At 36.1% G+C, this 21,131-nt stretch overlaps 1 protein-coding gene across 1 annotated transcript in view; it reads right to left on the bottom strand.

Moving 5' to 3' along the window:
- Positions 1-660: 660 nt before the first annotated feature.
- The window catches only part of LOC109052677 (copper-transporting ATPase 1-like), a 27,036-nt gene continuing 6,565 nt past the window's right edge, over positions 661-21,131 (bottom strand). The window contains exons 4-23 of the mRNA XM_042738663.1: positions 19,630-20,304; positions 19,261-19,464; positions 17,255-17,418; positions 17,003-17,164; positions 15,724-15,800; positions 15,367-15,589; positions 14,270-14,503; positions 13,978-14,069; positions 13,744-13,871; positions 12,295-12,449; positions 11,055-11,189; positions 9,937-10,131; positions 9,669-9,851; positions 8,400-8,610; positions 7,189-7,335; positions 5,273-5,415; positions 4,982-5,185; positions 4,301-4,418; positions 3,395-3,495; positions 661-2,298 (exon numbers count right to left, since the gene is read on the bottom strand). Coding sequence (XP_042594597.1) covers positions 2,026-2,298; positions 3,395-3,495; positions 4,301-4,418; positions 4,982-5,185; positions 5,273-5,415; positions 7,189-7,335; positions 8,400-8,610; positions 9,669-9,851; positions 9,937-10,131; positions 11,055-11,189; positions 12,295-12,449; positions 13,744-13,871; positions 13,978-14,069; positions 14,270-14,503; positions 15,367-15,589; positions 15,724-15,800; positions 17,003-17,164; positions 17,255-17,418; positions 19,261-19,464; positions 19,630-20,304 — 3,824 coding nt within the window. The 3' untranslated portion in view covers positions 661-2,025. The remainder of the gene's footprint in view (positions 2,299-3,394; positions 3,496-4,300; positions 4,419-4,981; positions 5,186-5,272; positions 5,416-7,188; positions 7,336-8,399; positions 8,611-9,668; positions 9,852-9,936; positions 10,132-11,054; positions 11,190-12,294; positions 12,450-13,743; positions 13,872-13,977; positions 14,070-14,269; positions 14,504-15,366; positions 15,590-15,723; positions 15,801-17,002; positions 17,165-17,254; positions 17,419-19,260; positions 19,465-19,629; positions 20,305-21,131) is intronic.

The raw sequence follows: 21,131 nt of genomic DNA on the forward strand, positions 1-21,131 counted from the left end.
GTGTGTGTGACTTTATGTGTGTTGTTGTGAATTTCATATGTACTTGTTTGAGCACTGACGTTGACGAGTTAACTCCTTAGGTATCGAAATCTGGAACCGAACAACATGTCATTTTTCGATACTCGATAGTATCGAGGCAATTCGGTCGGTACCTAAAAAGTATCGAACTCGGTACCCAGCCCTAAAAATGAAACACCCTCATGTCATTTTCCAATCCTGTATGAGTCGCTTTCTTATGTGGAACACAAAAGAAGATATTTTGAAGATTGCTGGTAATCAAACAGTTAAAACAGAAAAAAAAAAAAATATACTATGGAAGTAGTAATTTTTTAAGGCGTGTCTACAACTCTCAATCAAAATGGTTTTAAAAAGTGTTTCAATATTAGACAGTAGACGCCATTATTGAATCTGGAGTGTTGCTAAAATGTCATTTTTTGATCTCTTTTTATTGCTTTTGCATTAAAAAAAAAATAATTGTATCCATCTGAATGTCTGACAAAAAAAGCTGTTTACTTATGCATGCTTTGCTTTTCTATCTTATGCACTAGAAACATGCCTAGTAGTCATAATAATAATCAACTAACTATGCTAAACAGTGTCTGAATGCTTATAAACAATCGTTTCTTACACCGGAAAACAGTACTTAATGAATGCACGTTGTCTTATTAAAAACTGTCTGTTTATTGAAAGAATAAGATGCAAAACTACAATAAGAATCATTCCAGACCACATTTAGTAAAACAATCAAGTGCATAAATCACAATGTTTACAATGTCATTCCACTTTGAACACATTTGGCAAAAACAAGCAACAACTAATCATTACTTACTAACGAGTGCACTTGTTTCGTTTGAAGACTGCATCGCTTAATTGACCTTAAATAACACAGTAACAAAACTTCCGCCGGGTAAATTTATATATATATATTTTGGAGAATAACTTTCTAAATAATATTTGAAAAGCTTAGAATGTATTAGTAATGTATTTCAGTAACCTGATTCAGGTCGTGCTGCGACATGTTGAATATTTATGTATCTGTTAAGGGCATTAATGCACAGACGGCTGTATACAAATGTGCTGCGCTCAATCACACTGTCACTTCACACAAACCACTGGGTTTTGAAATCAAATGAAGATTAAAAAAAAAAAAAAAAAAAATACATTTAAAAGCTTAAAGTGGAGCTAATGCACATTTAAAAGTGTCAAAGGCAGCTCGAGTGTTGCTGAACAATAAAATGAATACTGTATGCTGAATCTTAAAAGACACTTAAAATGGTTTAGCGTTTTTTTGGTCACTAACTTGTGACCCCATCACAATCGCTGCTTTCTTTGGAATGTACTGCATCTTAGCACTTGAGGAAAATATGAAAAGTAGAGTTCATTTCTTCACCTTTAAAAGAAATCTTCGCATTCCTTCATGTCCCACAACAAAGTATATAATATACCATAAATAAAAGATGTAATAAATATTCACTTAATCATGATCATAAAACACAATAAATCACTTTTAAATTGCTGTTTTCACAAAAATAAAACGGATTTTAGATTTTTGTTTCTTTTTGTAGTTGATTTTCCTTACCTGGATTGTCATTTTTAAAGGGACAGTGCATCCAAAAATGAAAACCCTGTCATTTATTCACCCTCAAGTTGTTTCAAACCTGTGTTGCTTTGTTCTTCTAAACACAGGGAAATGTTGGTAACCAAAACATTTCTGGTTCCCATTGATTTCCACAGCATTTTTTTTTTTCATAGTTTCATAGCATTAAGCAACAGTTTGGTTACAAACATATGCAGAATACCTTTGTTTTGTACTCAACTCATACAGGTACAACTTGAGTGTGACTAAATGACTAAAAATCATTTTTGGGTGTACTATCCCTTTAAATTGGCCAGCTAGAATACTCGTAATGTAAACGGAGAGCCTCTCGAACGGCCGGACAGCCAAAGCTGTGTACGCTGATCCATGCAGCATCACAGTGACAAACCTCTCCAGAGGCGACTGAATTGGGACGCCCCTCGTAAAGCTCAGACCACCTCCTCCTCGCAGTGAGCGTCCCCCACCAGCAGAGAGTGCTTGTCGGGTTCGCTGAGGGCCATGCTGTTCATCGAGTGCTTGTCGGAGCGCAGCGAGTTGATGGAGGCCCGGCTGTAGTTGACGAAGCGGTCGAGCAGGCTGAGTTTGGGCGAGGGCCGGCGCAGCTCTCCCATGCCGATGTGAACGCTACCACACACACTGCCGTGTCTTCTCACCTCGCCCAGGCGTCTCTCCACAGTCTCACAGCTCTGTTTATTATAGCAGCAGAAAAAACAGGAAACGAGGGTCAAGTTCAGGGCTGGGCAATATAGCTAAAACTGATCAAGACCAGTGTCGGGTAAGTTACTCAAAAAAATGTAATCCACTACAAATGACTTCTTTACAATTGTAATTTGATTACATCACTGATTACTAGTGCTGCGCTTCACAAGGTTTTTTTCTGGTTGACTAGTAGTCGTTCATTTGAAGCATTAGTCGACTAATTGCACGTTTATTTATAAACCATTTAAATCATTAAAATGAGCCTTTAATTGCCTACATAGCCTAATGAGAGCTCAAGCGCACACATAAAGCTTACCACAGCGCACCGGCAGAAGTAATGATTATTAATGTGTCAGTGAAAAACAGTAAGGTGACTGCATTAACATTTTAATAATTCACTGATAAGCTAGTGTGCTCTTTGTTTTCGGTTTTGTTGTCGGAGACACCGACACTGACTCGTCATCTTCTCAGTAGTAGTTTCATACAGATCACATAGTCTGAGAATATTTGTTTTTTCATTTGAATTGGTTCATTTGAAAGGAGACATCTCTCTCTGTATAGATATGTTTTTTTAATGTCTGTAAGGCAAAGATATACACGGAGTTTCCCCGCTTAAGTACACAGAGACCGAGACGGCAGAAAGCGCATTTTCATTATTTTACAAAAGCACGATATTGTAAGTGCACACAAATAAACAGAATCTTTACAGATGACAAGCCATATTTGAGGTTGATTAATGATTGTTTGGATGTCCTGCCTGATGTACTGCATTATTAAATCTGCTAGTCACAGACTGCGTGACTTCGCCTGTGGATTTTTTTTTTTTCTGCGACTAAGCGACTAATGAAATTTCAGTCAACCAAGCTTCTTCTGGTCGACTAACGAATAGTTGATTATTAGGGGGCAGCCCTACTGATTACTGCATTAAAAAAAGTAATCAGATTAGTAATTACTTTCAAGTTTAATTTACTTTTCAAGTTATTAAACCTAAAACATACACTACAAAGTGAAACTCATAGTTCAAAATAATAAAGCCTGTTACTAAAGCATGCAAAATGTTTATTAAATCGAACTGTTAAAGATCAGAGAGGTGTACCATTTGAGTAAGAGGGAGGAGAGCACTACAGACACGGAGGACGCAGCCATCGCAGCAGAGCCCATCCAGGGCTGCAGCACCAAACCCACCGGCATAAACACACCTGCACACAACAGCATCCCATATTATACACATGTTCAGATTAGTGTCCGGATACTTTTTAAGGCATTGGAGGCATAAATCCCGTGCTTTTTGCTGTGAGATCTAACTGATACATTATTATCCAACATAATACTGACCTTCAAAGAAAAGTAGCTACAAACTAAAACTTGTACGATATTGTTTCATTGACGTGTCCTGTTTTATTCTATTGGGAAAAGAATTGTAAAACATTAGGGGAAAATTAATCCAGTCAGCCTTTTTTTTCAGCAAGGATGCATTAAATAGATCAAAAGTGACAGTAAAGACTTTAATAATGTAACAAAATTCACTTTTAAATAAATGTTGTTCCTTTCAACTATCTATTCATCAAAAAATTTAAAAAATCAGCATATTAGAATGATTTCTGAAGATCATGTGACACTGAAGACTGCAGTAATGATGCTGAAAATTCAGATTTTAATCACAGAAATAAATTACAGTTTACAATACATCAACATAGAAAACAGTTATTTTAAATTGTAATAATATTTTGCTGTTTTTACTGAATTTTTGATCAAATTAATGCAGCCTTGGTGAGCAGAAGAGACATAATTAAAAACCTTACCGACCCCAAACTTTCGAACAATTGGATGAATAGAAAATATGATAGTTAATATAATATAATTAGTTCAACATGACCAATACTTTCTGAAGGTTTGTAGAAAATGCACATTTCAGGCTCTATTCTGTACCCTGTTTGTGGAAAGCGCCAATAATACTGATATAATTTAATATTTTTTAATCTTATTCGGTTTAGTGGTTCTTACCTGCAGCGATGGGAATCCCCACAAGATTGTAGATCAGTGCAAATACAAAGTTGATTCGGATTCTTTTCACTGTCTTCTTAGAAAGGTCGATACTCCCAACAACATCGAGAAGATCATTCTAAAAAAAAAAAAAAAAATAAAAATACACAGATGAATCAAAAAGTGTCATCTTAAGAACCTTATGTTGATCTAAACCATACAGTTTTGTGTTTGGGTTAATTTTCTAGTCCTACAAATGGTTAAAAACGCTACTTTTGTACAAATAAAGAAATAAATTAATTTTTTTAAAATCTCAAACAGGCAGATTTTATACTATTTTATATATTCTAACATCCAAGTACAAGACCATTCTGTTTTTGCTTCAAATTTCGAAATTATACAATCTAATTAAGATTAAAAACTGCTCATGTTGCATGCATGCATCACCTTTGTTTGGATCGTGATTAAAATGCAGTGGTTGCCTCTCATTTTAAATGAAAAGAGCACAGACAAAGCCTTATCATTGCATTCAATTCATTAATATCATGTAATCAAACAGACGGTGAACACTATTAACTGCAATGATTATGTTGCGATCAAACTGTTGTCTGAATCCCTAGCATTCGGAAAATCTCCGAATCGATTATTTCTCGGTTCACAATGCAATGCATCGATTTATTTTCCCAGCCCTAGTCTCCATACCCTGATGAGCACCACGTCGGCTGCCTCGATGGCTACATCGGTTCCCGTGCCTATAGCGATGCCCACATCTGCCATAGCCAGCGCCGGCGAGTCGTTCACTCCGTCGCCCACCATGGCCACGCGTTTTCCCGCTAGCTGGAGCTGCTCCACTTTCGCCACCTTGTGAGACGGCAAGACTTCTGCAAACACCTTCCTGATGCCCACCTGGAAAACCCCACAACCTCAGCTGCTACACAATCACTGCCCCGAGGGAACAATTATCAGTGAAGGGAGTGTTAAAGGGTGCTGTACCTGGGCAGCGATGGCTCGGGCGGTTTTGCTGTTGTCTCCCGTCATCAGCACCACCTCCAGCCCCATCGCTGTGAGAGTGTGGACGGCCAGCTCGGCTTCAGGCTTCACCGTGTCTGCTATGGCCACCATTGCACAAAGCTCATCTAAAAAAGGAAACCAATTGCAATTAATTAACCTCCATTTGTGACCCTGGAGCACAAAAGCAGTGTTAAATCTCTGGGGGATATTTGTAGCAACAGCCAACAATACATTGTTTGGGTCAAAATTAATGATTTTTCTTTTATGCCAAAAATCATTAGGATATTAAGTAAAGATCATGATCCATGAAGATATTTAGTAAATGTCCTACTGTAAATATATCAAAACTTAATTTTTGATTAGTAATATGCATTGCTAAGAGCTTCATTTGAACAACTTTAAAGATGATTTTCTCAATATTTAGATTTTTTTGCACCCTCAGATTCCAGATTTTCAAATAGTTGTATCTCAGACAAATATTGTCCTCCTAACAAACCATACATCAATGGAATTATTATTTATTTAATTTAAAAACTTCCCGTGTTGCTGTATTATTGCTCTTAAAAGCTGCATCTCAAAGTGACACTAAACGTGTCAGAATTAAGTAAATGTACGTCAGTTTAATTTAATTCAAGTTTGTTTGTATAGCGGTTTCACGATACAAATCGTTGCAAAGCAGTATATATGTTTCTACAATATATTTAGTAGTAGCTTATCAGTGGTGACTACGTCAGTAAATGTACATATGGCAGAAATGTACGGAGAAGGTTTAATGCGCATGAACACCACTAGGACTGCACGATAAACTGTATTTAAAGTATGATCACAATTTTTGCCCTTTTCTGATTTGTAAACCATAATCTTCTGAGATACCACTGGTTATTTATCCTGAAAACATTTCATTATTTTGAATTGGTAACAAGCCTCCACAAGATGTCTTGGTTGCGGTTGCCAGATGTTAAGAGTTTAAACTCCTCATTCATTGTTTTTTTCTTAATTTAAATCAGGTTCTGCCCATCGGTGTACTTTATTTTCCCAATCTGGCAACCACTCTTACATGCTCTCTCTACATAATAAAAAAGGTGCTGATGATCTGAAAACACCAAGTTTAAGTTAGAGTTTAGAGATCTCTACTGAGATATTCTGCACAAAAGGAAGCGTGATACAGCCAGTCTGTTTTCTTACACACAATCGTTTGCATTTTTGCTCCGACTAAATCTGTGAGCAAACATGCATCGACATCCACTTGATTTGTGCTTAAGTGAAAGTGCAATAAATGTAAAAAAAAATAATAAATAAAAAATTGAGGTGACAACAATCATGATGAATAAAACGTCTATTTTTAAACAAAACAATTAAAATCAAAAACAAATAATCCATATGAAAGGTGCATTTCTCTCTAAATGTTATGTGTGTGCAAGACTGCGGAAAAGTCTAAAAGCTTATTATGGTTTAATACAGGTCTAAACATGCGATTAATCGACTAATGGTGTAAAGGAACGACTATTAGTAAACTAGACACATATGTGACCCGTGACGGTTTAATTTTGAGTTACAGACACAAGTGAAAAATATCAGTTTTGGTCGAATGTGAAGTTTTCACAAAGATGAGTTCATTAAGCCCTCTTCTAGCGATTCCTATGCTCCAAATAGAAATTAAACATCTAAAATTATCTTTATTTGTATGTTTTCTGAGAGGAGTGGCTTTTCTCTGCTCACTTCTGGATGTCTGCTGCTGCTTCTCACCACAAGTTGTAGGTCTATTATTGCAAATTCATATCAAGTTCTCCAAACCAGTGAAATATGATTTTCAAACCCATGCTGATGAAAACAAAACGATTAAAAAAAAAGTCATATATCATTTTTTGAAGGTATTTTCAAAAGGTCGTCTCACTCACTGTCCACAGCCACCAGCACTGCAGTGCGTCCTCTCTTCTCGTGCTCCGTCATGGCTTCGTCCACATCTGCTCGCACCTGCAGCGCGTTCCTCCTCATCCACTCTCTGTTTCCTATCAGCACGGTGAACGAGGACGTCTGCACTACAGCTGAAACCACAAACACAAGCATTATGGTGTGTTCACACCAGAGGTTGCGTTAGATTTTAAAGTCCCCCTATTACAGATTTTTGAAAATCAGCTTTCATGCAGCGTGTAGCACAGCTCTAAGTGAATGAAAACATCCTGCAAAGTTTTAAATCTGAAAGTGCACCCTGTATAAAGTTATTGTCCCTCAAAAGAAAGAGTCGACTCTGAATCATTTAAACGAGTCGTTTTTTAAAACGAATCCCTAGCGGTTTCCCCGGTAACGGCTGTAAGCAAAGCAGCACTGCGCTCACAAACGCTGCTTTATCAGGCATTACAGGCGAAATTAAATGAAAATGAGACCAATCGAACCAAAAAATGAATCGTTGAGCGAATCGTTTGGGAGTCGTTGAGCAAGTAAGGTAAAAATAAATGCATATTATAAGACAAAAAAAAAGGTTTTTTTGAGCTTGCATGCATGTCAACCTGTTGTTGTAGACACACAAAACTAAAATATGAGTCTTTTATTACCCATAATAGGGGCACTTTAACATTTTCCGTCAATTTTGCTTATGCTTTTTAAAAAAAATACCAGAGCAAAAACAACTAGATTAATTTAAATTTAAAATATTAAAGTGTTAAAGACAAGTAAACAGTCTGTAATAAAATAGGAACAAACGAATCAATTAATAGCATAAATAAATGAACCAACTGAACCAAATTTCAGGTACAGAAACATAGTTTTCCTTTCATAAATAAAATATAGATTAATTAAAGTTGTTATATATATATATATTTAGGTCAAGATCAGTGAATGATTTTCTTTTGTTCTTTGATTAACATTTATGTCAGGCTGTGCGTTTATAGGTTGCTGTCTCTTTAACACGAACGCACGCAGATCTAAGCAGAACTGAAATGCACGCTTTTTATCGAATACCCAGTTCTTGGGCATTCAAAAATGGAACCGGTTTTCGAAACCCAACCCTAGTTTGGTGTGAACACACCATCACACCCAGAACTTTCAGATTTGTATTTATTTCCAGCCTGCAGCCAATGGGATCCTGCAGAAGCGGTCACGTGACACTCACTGAGCGGCTGCGGGTCCATGATGAGCGGGTGGTCACTGCTGTGCGCTCTGGTATCACTGATCTGGATCAAGACGGCGTTGCGCTGGTTCTCCTCGCTGTCGCTGTCGTCTCTCTTCAGCAGGTTTTCTGTGTTACTGACCAGACACCTGATGCCACACCCCGGCACGGCCTGGAAATCCGTACAGGTGCCGAGAGACTCCGTACCCAGCTCCTGAACACAGAAGAGACACTGAATCCAAACGCCAAAAACAGACTCTCATGCAGATCAAGCACTGATGTTTAAAACGGTCACAAAACACCCAAAAAACAAGCTGTACTGAAACATTCTGCACTTGTTCAGACACAACATATATATACTTTATTTATTTACATACACTGCTGTTTAAAAGTTCAAAGAAGTTTCTTATGCTCAGCAAGGCAAGCAAAAACACAGTAAAAATTTAATATTTTTGGAATTTAAAATCGCTGTTTTCTATTTGAATATATTTTATGTATTTTTTTCTGTTTTTTCAAAGCATCATTGCTCCAGTCTTCAGTGCCACATGATCCTTCAGAAATCTCAAGATATATTTCTGATTATTATCAATGTTCTTTGATAAACAGAAAGTAAAAAAGACATCTAATGACTCTAGTCTTGCATGTAGATACACTTTTGTTTAGATAATTATTTCTTAAAATGTACTGTATTTTTTTTTAAATATAAAGACAAGTAAATGTAATATATATTTTCATGTATTATAATATTTCCAGTAAAGTTTATATTTCAACAGGCAATAATTTTAGAAATTAAAATGTTTTGCAAATTAAAATGATATTTATCAGTAAATAAAAAATTTTAATAATTACATAATAAAATCTACTGTTTTAAAAACTACGGCTTTTTCTGTTTTCTTAAATGATGTAGCACAGCTGTTGCATTTTATTTACATAATATATTTTATTTAATGTCGATCAGTTCACCCCAAAATTAACACCAATTACAAACCCTCAAATGGTTCCAAACCTGTATTTGCTTCTTTTTTCTGTTGAACACAAAAGAGGATGTTTTGAAGAACGTTGGTAATCAAACGGTTGCCGGTAGCCATTGACTTATAGTTTGGAATAAAATACTATGGAAGTCAATGGGGACCAGAAACTGTTTGGTTGACAGCATTCTTCAAAATATCCTCTTTTGTGTTCAACTGCTGGGTGAACTATCCCTTAGCTTAACTTGTTAACCCCACCACAGTTTGTAAGTAAAGAAACACCACACCATGAAGTCATACTGACCTGTTTGCAGTATTTGGTGATGGCAGCACCCAGTGGATGTTCACTGTTATTCTCAGCAGTGCCGACGATCGCCAGCAGCTTGGAGCGTGGCATCCGGTTCCCCTCCGCCAGCATCTTCACCTGCACCACTTTGGGAGCGCCGTACGTGATGGTGCCGGTTTTATCAAACACCACAGTCTGAATCTGAACGCACAGATGGATTTATAAAAAGGTCTAGCTCTGCACAACAACACGGCGGGAGCTTTAAAATCAGCGGGCCGTCTCTGACCTTGTGTGCCATCTCCAGCGGCTCTCCTCCCTTAATGAGGATCCCGTTTTGGGCTCCTACACCGGTTCCCACCATAACCGCCGTCGGGGTGGCCAGACCCAGAGAGCAGGGGCAGGCGATGCAGAGGACCGTGATGGAGGCCTGGAAGGCGAAGCGGATGACCGCCTCCGCCTCAGAGATGCTCTTATCATAACCCTGCAGAGAGAAACGGTCACTATTTCAAAGTGTTTCTATGAAAAAACACAAACCTGGTCTAGCATTAAAGGCATCGTTCAGCCAAAAATGAACATTTGCTGGTGATTTATTCATCCTCAGACCATGCAAGTGAAATACAATTTAAATTGAGAATTAAAGAAAAGCACATTAAGGAACACGAAATGAATCCCTGTGGCTCCTGACGATATATTGAGGTCTTATGAAGCGAAACGATTGGTCTGTGCAAGAAACTGAACATTATTTAGGCCTACAGCATTATTATCTGTAATCCAGAGCCTCAGAGAAACTGTGAAATTTATTATTTTCAATGAACCGGTTCTTTTTCTGGTTTGCTTACATAATCACACAATGATAATATCATACACAATTATATTATCAAAGCACCCCATAATGTAAAACATGGACGTTTTACGTGTCTAAAGCAAATAAAGTGAATAAACTAGCCTTCATCAGGCATAAAATATGAGACACCAGTGTTTCAGGAGTTTAGGACACAGAATAAAACACACAGGATAATAATGTTGTAAATAATGTTCAATTTCTTGCACAGGCTGATTGTTTCGCTTCATAAGACCTCAATATATCATCAGGAGCCACGCGTATTCATTTTGTGTTTCTTGATATGCTTTTTCATTCATTCACTGACTTGCATTTTATGAATCAACTATATATAACTAAACCCTCAAGTATAAATAATTTTAAAGGGACAGATCATGTATAACAGGTCTTCTGAAATAAAAAGAGTTCAATGTGCTGTGTAAAAACACTCTAAAGATCAAAAAGCAAAGCTTGAAACCTGAAGCAACCTTGACTGATTGAAGTCTAGAGAAAAAATAAAATACTTCCAAAATTGCATCCTAGCTCAACCCTAAATGAACATCTACAGAGAAAGCTTCACTCACAGGGAAATACTTCTCCACAAGCGGAAAGTTCACAAATCCAATCAGAATCCAGGCTACGAGAGTCAGGACGGAAACCCCAACGATGAACGGGACGAAGTAGCCGCTGATCTTATCCGCAAACTGCTGGATGGGAGCCTGAGATCGGAAAGTTTAAAAGGTTTTGTGAAGGCCAACGGTTAGATATGCAGATCCAGTATACTGGACAAAAAATGTGTGGACACACGTCACTGAGTTTGTTTCTTATTAAAAATTAAAAACTTTTTGATTTAAAGCACTGCTTCCCAAACAGGGGCTGGGGCCTCATTACATTATTTTAAATAACACAAAGCTTATATATTAACAAAAACAACAAATGGTAAAACAACCAAAAATCTACATATATTTATTGTAATTATTTAAAATAAGTCAAAGCTAGAAAAAACCTTAATATATGAGGAAGGCCAATTTTAAAAGTGTGATTTCTAGACCTGGAAAAGTAATGTACTTTGATAACAACTACCTGAACATTTTTTAATGAATATACACTTCTCTGTTTATGCATCCTCTAAAATATTTCATCAGGTAGAAATTGTGAGTAAAACATTTTTTTTTTTTAAATAATTATCCAAATCTAATAAAATCATTGAGACTTTTAGAAACTGTTGTGGACAATTGACCTTTGAGTCAAAAAACATACAAAATTAATTAATTAAATAAAGTAAATAAATAAAAATTATATATATATATATATATATATATATATATATATATATATATATATATATATATTTATTTTTTTTTTTTTTTTTTTTTTTTTTTTTTTTTTTTTTTTTACGAACATTTGACCAGATATTGAAGTGTTTTAATTTTTTTTTCTATAATTCTTTTTTTAAAAAAAATTTAATAAAAATTTTAAAATTCCGACAAAACATTCCTAAATCTATTTGTTTTATTTCATAGTTTCGATGGCTTTGTTTTTTTCCTACTGTAGAAATGCATGAGTATTTCAACTGTCAATGCAACTAGAAAATATTATTTATCAACTATGGTTTGCGCTATATATTTTTATCATTGAGACTTTGTCAGAAATTTCACACGTTTGAAAGTAACATTAATTAAAACTTATTCAAATTGCAATTACAACTGGCAGAACCACTATCTCAGTCTTGCAAATAAATAAATGCACATTAATCTGGAGATTCAGAAACTGTTATTTTCAAGAGAGATGCTGTGATAGCAGATGCTGAGCTGATAGACGCACCTTTGAGGTCTGCGCCTCCTCCACCAGTTTGACGATCTGAGAGAGAGTGGTGTCTGTGCCCACGTGAGTGGCTTTGATCAGCAGAGAGCCGTTCTGATTGATGGAGCCCGCGATCACGGAGCTCCCTGGCTTCTTAGTGACGGGCATAGCTTCACCTACACCACGAGACACATCATTATTACTCTATATTTCAGTCACTGCACACTTTGCTGAGTGTGTTTTTGTGCTGGTATCTTGGCTGGGCTGTGATGGATAAATAAATATCACTAAAATCACCAGTAGGTGGCAGCAAGTCCCCGACTGAACGAGTGATTCACTGAATCGTTCATTCAAATGATTTGTTCAAAACGGCTGATTCATTTAGAAACGAAGCAAGCAACTGTCTGTATGAATGGATCATTGAATCATTGATTTAAATGATTCGTTCTAAAACAGGTTGATTCAGGAACTAAACACGCAGTGTTGCTCTGCTCCGATTTTAATTGCAACTATTTTCGTTGGTAAAATAGAAAAAACAGGCAATATTGTGTCTAAAATGTAACTCACTCCATGTTAACTTCTTGTTTGTTAAACTGTATAACTAAATAAAATTAAATCACATTTGCCACCGCCGTCATGTCGTGGAGACGCTATGTGTTTCCAAATATGGAAAGGGGCGTAACAATTCCGTCACACGCTTGAGGTATTCATCCAATCACAATGCACTGGGCAGCTGGCCAATCAGAGCACACCGTGCTTTTTTAAGAACGATAAGCTTTGTAAGAATATACACGACAGGAGCAACAATAATGTACAGTATGTGGAAAATAATGTGTTTTTTTAAACCTTAAACAGCGTAAACACATTGCATTACACTAAATACACTAAATAATGTTCTTTTTAGCATCGTCATATGAGCCCGTTAACTATATAATTCTTAAAAAAATATGTACGGAGCTATTTTTTGCTTTCATAACTTGAATTATAGGGTCATTGTAATTGCATTCTAATAGAATTAATCAAACAGTGAATGCTTTTGGTCTTCTTGCAAAGTGAGTGACATACGTAATAATTTCAGCGGACATCTCATTAAAGCAAATATCACTAATTATTCTAGATAAACATCACACCTTCCTAACTTGGCTCCCTCAGAAGTCTATGGCGGTGATTCTCAACTCTTTCCAACTATAAGCCCCCAGTAAGTATACCAATGGATCGATTCAAGAAAAAAAAAAAAAAACACTTATTGGGGGGATTTAACCTCTTGACATCTGGCAACCGCAACACTTGTGGATGTTTGTTAGAAAATGCAAGATAACACAAGTGGCAAATTAAAACGAAACACAGATATCACAGAGGATTATGCTCAATAATTTGAGAGAAGCAACCCTAGTATGTGGAACACAAAACAATTATCCTTCCTCGTCTGATTGCTCTCATATTAGTAAAGAGAAAAGTGCCCTCTTGAACCTGTGATGAGAGACTCGTCTGCCATCGAGTGTCCTTCAATCACTCGTCCATCGACTGGAAACTTCCCGCCGGGCACAACCTTCACAACATCTCCTCTCTGAACCAGCTCCACATCCACCTGCTCCTCGCTGAGAGACAGACAGAGACACGAGGTCATACATGTGGAACGACGTCCGCTGTGCTTTCTGTTTGATAGGAAATTCAACAATTTAACAGCACAGGAGATGCACAAACCTTATCACAGACATGTCATCCTTCAGCGTAACAACAGTGGCCTCTGTCGCCTGTAGAGACATCAGCTTGGACAGAGCCTCCGAGGTCTTACTCTGCGATTCAAGACAAAGCCATATAAACATTAGCGCACCGAGACTCGCTACAGCAGATGCATATCATTGCTCTCTTGCTGGTTTTGATTGCATCTACTGTCCTCATTTGTAAGTCGCGTTGGATAAAAGTGTTTGCTAAATGCCTGAATAATTACGAGCATGCAGATGAATAGCTCGTGTAACTGGAAATGCTTGCTCACCTTTGCTATCTGCTCCAGCCACCTGCCCAGCGAGATGAAGACAAACAGCATGGGCGGAGTATCGAAAAAGGTGATGGGGTTCACTTTCGCTCCTTCTATCATGGCAACCAGGAGAATCACCACGGAGTATGTGAATGCAATCGTTGTGGCCAGAACAATCAGCACATCCATATTAGCCGTCCTGTGCTTGACGGCTTTATAGGCTTGACAGTAGAAATACCGCCCACCGATAAACTAATTAAGACAGACAAAACCAGAGTGGTTACTAAATACAAAGAGATCTTTCATAAAGTATGTGTGACCCTGGAGCACAAAACCAATTTTAAGTAGCACAGGTAAATTTGAAGCAACAGCCAGTCAAAATTATTGATTTTTCACTTACGCCGAAAATCATTAGGATTATCATGAAGATATTTTAAACGTCCTACTGTAAATATATTAAAACTTAATTTTTGATTAGCAATATGCATTGCTAAGAATTCATTTGAACAACTTTAAAGGTGATTTTCTCATTATTTAGATTTTTTTGCATCCTCAGATTCCAGATTTTTAAATAGTTGCATCCTAACAAACCACACATCAATGGAAAGCTTATTTATTCAGATGATGTATAAATCTCAGTTTAGAAAAATTGACACTTATGACTGGTTTTGTGGTCTAGGGTCACTTATTCCAATGTCTTGGCATATTTTCAGTAAGCGAGGAACTTAAAGCGGTCATATGATGTTGCTAAAAAGAACATTATTTTGTGTATTCAGTGTAATGCAATATGTTTATGTGGTTCAAAAACACATTATTTTTCCACATACTGTGCATTACTGTTTCTCCTCTCTGCCTCGTCTTTCTGAAACACGTCAATTTTTACAAAGCTCGTCGTTCTGAAAAGCACGGTGTGCTCTGATTGGCCGGCTGTCCGGTGCGTTGTGATTGGCTGAATACCTCAAGTGCATGACGGAAATTTAGTCTTTACGACTTTACGGATCTTATTTACGCACAAACCGCTTGTAACACTCCAAAACGAAAGGAAAACCACATCATATGACCACTTTAAACATAGAAAAGTGCATTAATAGGCTACAAACTGGCAGGTAACCGACCTGCACAGGGATACAGAAGAGAAACGAGATCAGATTCATGATGGAGAGACCCGGGAGAAGCTGTTTCTCCAGGAACATGGTGGAGTGGTACTTCTCTCGGTCCTCGGCCGAGGCGTTGTGGTGGTGGGACATATCGATCTGGTGATCCACGATTATCATGTAGATCATCATGCCCATGACAGGCACGCAGAAAAACAAGCTGATGAGGAACGATCTCCTCCATCTGTGAGGAAACAGGATGCCAACATTAGCTGTGATCACTACCTAGTGAGCTGCCTAACTAGACTGCACTTCAAGAACACGTTCATAGCGTTATTAAAAACATTTATTCCAGAACGGATTGGCTCGTGTACTTACTGTTGGATCTCACGGCTGTGATCCAAGTGACTCCCAGGACGATCTTTCTTCACCAGAGAGGCTGTAAACCCCAAGTTCTGTCATCAGAAAAGGGAAGTTCATGTCAGAGCACATGCTACAAAATGGTTATTGCGGTTCCCTATAATATTATTTATAGCTTTGTTCCAGAACATATTGAACTGACACACATCTTAATAAATAACTGATTCAGAATGACAAGTAAAAACAGTGCTCTTGGTTTGAAAACAATCACTGGTTATCATACGTTATGCTTATCAAATTGCTGAACTATTTAAAATTGCATATTATACACACACTACCGATCAAAAGTTTGGGATCAGAACAATTTTTTATGTTTTTACAGGAGTTCCTTCTGCTCATCAAGGATGCATTTATTTGATCAAAAATACACGGAAAAAAATTAATATTGTGAAATATTATTATGATGTAAAATAACGTTTTTCTATTTTAATATACATTAAAATTTAATTTATTTCTGTGATCAAAGCTGTATTTTCAGCATCATTACTGCAGTCTTCAGTGTCACATGATCTTCAGAAATCATTCTAATATGATGATTTATTATCAGTGCTGGAAATTTAATATTAATATTTTTTTTGGAACCTATGATACTTTTTTCAGGATTATTTAAAGAATAAAAAGCTTTAAAGCTTAAAGCGTTTATTTAAAATAGAAATCTTTTCTAACAACATACACTACTGTTCAAAAGTTTGGGGTCAGTAAATTTTTATTCTTCCTTTTATTTTTTTAAAGAAATTAAAAAAATGTTCATTTGTTAAGAAGTGATAGCAAAGATTCATATTTTGAATAAATGCTGTTCTTTTTAACTTTTTATTCATAAAACAAACAAAACAAAAATATCAAAAAAAAAAAAAAAAAAAAAAAATTTGCAGCACAACTGTTTCCAACATTAATAATTCTAATAATAAATCAGAATATTAGAATGATTTCTGAAGGAAAGTTTCATGTGACACTGAAGACTGGAGTTATGGCTGACGGAAATTCAGCTTTGCATCACAGAAATAAATTATATTTTAAAGGATATTAAAATAGAAACCATTAATTTATATTGTAATAACATTTTGCAAGATTGCTGCCTTTTTTCTGTATTTTTAATCAAATAAATGAAGTAAGCATAAAATAACCCAAACTTATCACAAACCTTTGACCAAATGAATACACCTACACACACACACACACACACACACACACACATACACATATAATAAATATAATTTAAACATGAAAGTGAATTCACCTCTATCCATCTGATCACATCTCTTGGGCCGGTCACTTCTGGGTCATATTTGATGTGGGCTTTATTAGTTGCCAAAGCAACTGAAGCATAGAGGATGCCCTTCTGCTTCATCAGGTTAGACTCAATTTTGTGAACACAGGAGGCACATGTCATCCCTCTGACCTGTTAAAAACAGACACGCCATCACAAACCTTTGCTGATAATAAAAAAATTGGGTCAAAAATCAACAATAGGATCTGAGGGCATACTAACCACAAGCTCCAGGGTCCCATCGGAGCCGTCGTAGTTCTCCATCACTGAAGCCGTGAAGCCGAGCTCCCGGATAAACTCCGCTATTCTCTGAGGATCGATGATCGAGGGGCTGTATCGAACCTCGGCTTTACTGGCCATCAGTGCAACCAAAACTGAGTGTACACCTGAGGAAAAAACACATGATGCCACATTAAATACAGCCATCCTCAGATCTTAATCTATTTGTGTATGTAAATAAGCATTCGAACTATTATTATGACATTCGTTCTGATCCATTTCAGACACCATCATTATGATGTAATACAGTGCAATTATATTCAAGCATGATTTTGTTTTGTAAAGACCATCAGACCAGTGCTGGATATAAACTGATTGCATTTAATCTGAATTACGTAATCAGATACTAAAAATTAAATACATTTTAAAATGCTCATAATAATCAGCTTACCATTGCTTTTTAATGGATTACATATCATTCACACAATAGACGTAAATTATTCATAATTTATTGATTCTCCCTAATTTAATTTATCATCAATAATTGATGGTCAACGCTCACATTAACATGCAGGCAAACAAATAAACCTTCTATATTCGTGTAATTACATTAAATATAAAATATTAAAAAACGAAATATTTATGTTTTTAGTGTTTAGGTGTTTACATTATTTTTATTTAACATTTTATGATTTAAAACCCCACTAATTAATTATTTAATTATTAGAAACCCACTGCATTTCTTACATTGAGCACAGTTTGGGAAACCCTGGTGCAATGTTTAATGTATTTTATGATGTTGATATCAAAATATATACAGTACAGGTCAAAAGTTTGGAAACATTACTATTTTTAATGTTTTTGAAAGAAGTCTCTTCTGCTCATCAAGCCTGCATTTATTTGATCAAAAATACAGAAAAAAAATTTAATATTGTGATATATTATTACAAGTTAAAATAATTGTTTTTAAATTTATTATACTTTAAATTATCATTTATTTCTGTGATGCAAAGCTGAATTTTTAGGATCATTATCACATGATCCTTTAGAAATCATTCTAATATGATGATTCATTATCAAAGTTGGAAACAGTTCTGCTGCTTAATATTTTTTCAGAACATGTGATACTTTTTTAGGATACTTTGATGAAAAAAAAAAAAAAAAAAAGAAGCTATGTTTTTAAAATATATTTTGTAATAACAATATACACTACTGGTCAGTAATTTGGGGTCAGTCATTTTTTTTTCTTTCTTTTTTTTAAAATAAAATCAATACTTTTATTCAGCAAGGATGTGTTAAATTGATAAAAAGTGATAGTAAAGAAAATATATTATTAGAATATATATTATTAGAATTTTTTTTTTTTATTTTGAATAAATGCAGTTCTTTTTAACCTTTTATTCATCAAATATATTAGACAGCAGAACTGTTTCCAACACTCATAATAAATCAGAATATTAGAATGATTTCTAAATGATCATGTGATAGACTGGATGTTACATGTGACACTGAAGGCTGGAGTAATGATGCTCAAAATTCAGCTTTGCATCACAGGAATAAATTATTTTTTTAAAGTATATTCAAATAGAAAACTATTATTTTAAGTTGTAATAATATTTCACAATATTACTGTTTTTTCCTGTATTTTTGATCAAATAAATGCAGGCTTGATGAGCAGAAGAGACTTCTTTCAAAAACATTAAAAATAGTAATGTTTCCAAACTTTTGGTATGTATATATATATATATATATATATATATATTATATATATATATATATATATATATATATATATATATATATATATATATATATATATATATATATATATATATATTCTATTTGCTTTTTTATATTAATGTGGTGCATTTAATGGTAAGTTTAAAACAAGCTTGATTAAAAAAGTAATCTAAAAGCAGTCAGAATACATGATCTGAAGTTAGTAACTTAGATTACGTTACTAACTAGTTTTCATCATGTAATCTGTAATCAGTAAGTTTTTGGGATACCGTGCTCGTTCTTCAGGTTCCTCTCGATGTTGGCCACGCAGGAGGCACAGGTCATTCCACCAATCTGGATAAAACATTTGGAAATCGTGTTTGCTGAAGGCTCGGCGTCACTCTCCGCTTCGTTCTCTTTCAGAGATAACGGAGATAACGACGTGCTCCGGACCGACGGGCTTTTGACCACCGAAGGCACCAATGAATTCGTCTCTGGGAACATGAGAGGACAGAGTTAAAAGTGACTGATGCTGGTTTCAGTGGAAAAGACAGTAGAGGACATTGTTGCACATGAAAAATCAACAAGATATCGTGGCCTTAATCGGGGCGATGGAGAGCTTTATCGGTAATAAAGACATATAGAAGGGAAGCACTTACCAGGAAGAAACGCATCAAAGCCCATGTCCTCTATAGCAGCCCTCAGCTCCTCAGAAGTCGTCACTAAAGGGTCAAACTCAAAGGTTCCCTGATGACTGGCCAGTGACACTTTGGCCGATCTCACTCCTTTCTTCTGGGAGATCACGCCCTCGATGGACTGGACACAGGAGCCGCAGGTCATGCCCTCGATGTGGATCTCTGCGACGGACACCAGCGGCTGGAGGAAGCCCGGCTCTGGGGAAGCTGGGAGGACAGCTGCTTTAAAACTCCCTGGAGGAAGGCCTTCGATGGCTTTCTGTAGCTCCGCCGCCGAGGTTTCTTTCAAGTTGTGTTGAATCACAGCTTGTGTGTTCTCCAAGGACACGACGACCGAGCTCACTCCGGGCAGCTTGGATATATTGTCCTGAATACTGACCACGCAAGACTTGCAGTGCATTCCCGTCACCTGAAACACTGTCGTGATGGAGGAGTCCGAGGACGGCTCCGAGACCTTCTCCTCCGGCGGTTTGTGAGCACGGAGCAGGCGCTCGACTTCACTTGCTGAAAGCTTTAACTGGCGAGGTTTTGATTTGACAGCGGCTTTGAACCCAGCCACCTCGATTTGGTTCACGATCTCATCCACCGTGATGACGCACGGCAGGTAGAGTACAGCGGCCTCCTGGGATTCGAGAGACACTGAAAAAGCACAGACAGAACCAAATCCAATTACACTCGGGAAATGTTAGCGTCTTTAAGAGTTAATGAAAACATGCACACTCATCTTTTGTAGGTGTTTTGCTCATGCAACATCAAAATTTAAAGTCTAACCTTAAAATGCATGCTTTTAATGTACCCTTCCTCTCACTTTAAATACTTTGGTGAGTTAATAAGAATATCAGTAACAGTTTAGTATCCAATTCTCACTATTAACGAGTTGGTTATTAACATGAATATTACTGGGCTGTTTATTATTACTTGAAAAACACATATTAATGTCTTATTCTGCAAGAGCTAATTCTAAAGGCTTAATCCTATCCGATTCTTAAACTTTACAACTACTTTACTAAGCATTAATAAGCAGTAATTAGGACTATATTGAGGCAAAAGTCATAGTTAATAATTAGGTAATAATCTAAAGAGTGACCAGAATAATTTATGAAGTTATCTATTATTTATTTGAAAGAATTAAAAGAACCGCTTCATGTCTATCTAGTCATCAGTTACTTGTCGGGGGCTGATGTATGATTTAGAAAGTAATTAGTAATGAAATACTTTTTGGAGAGAGTAATTTGTACAGTAATCTAATTACACTGTTGAAGATGTAACTAGTAACTAGTAATTAATTGCTTTTTTTTTTTAGAGTAACTTACTGTTCGCAAACAGTTAAAATGATTACTTACCAACTAGAATTAGACTTAGAATTTCCTTTACTATTTTATTTCTTTAAGGTTTATAAAAAAAATAAATAAAAAAAAATTTGTTCAGGACATGGTTATTATGACCAGTGCTGGTAGAAACTGATT

The sequence above is a fragment of the Cyprinus carpio genome, chromosome B14 (assembly GCF_018340385.1).
Source record: "Cyprinus carpio isolate SPL01 chromosome B14, ASM1834038v1, whole genome shotgun sequence".
In the NCBI taxonomy this organism is placed as follows: domain Eukaryota; kingdom Metazoa; phylum Chordata; class Actinopteri; order Cypriniformes; family Cyprinidae; genus Cyprinus; species Cyprinus carpio.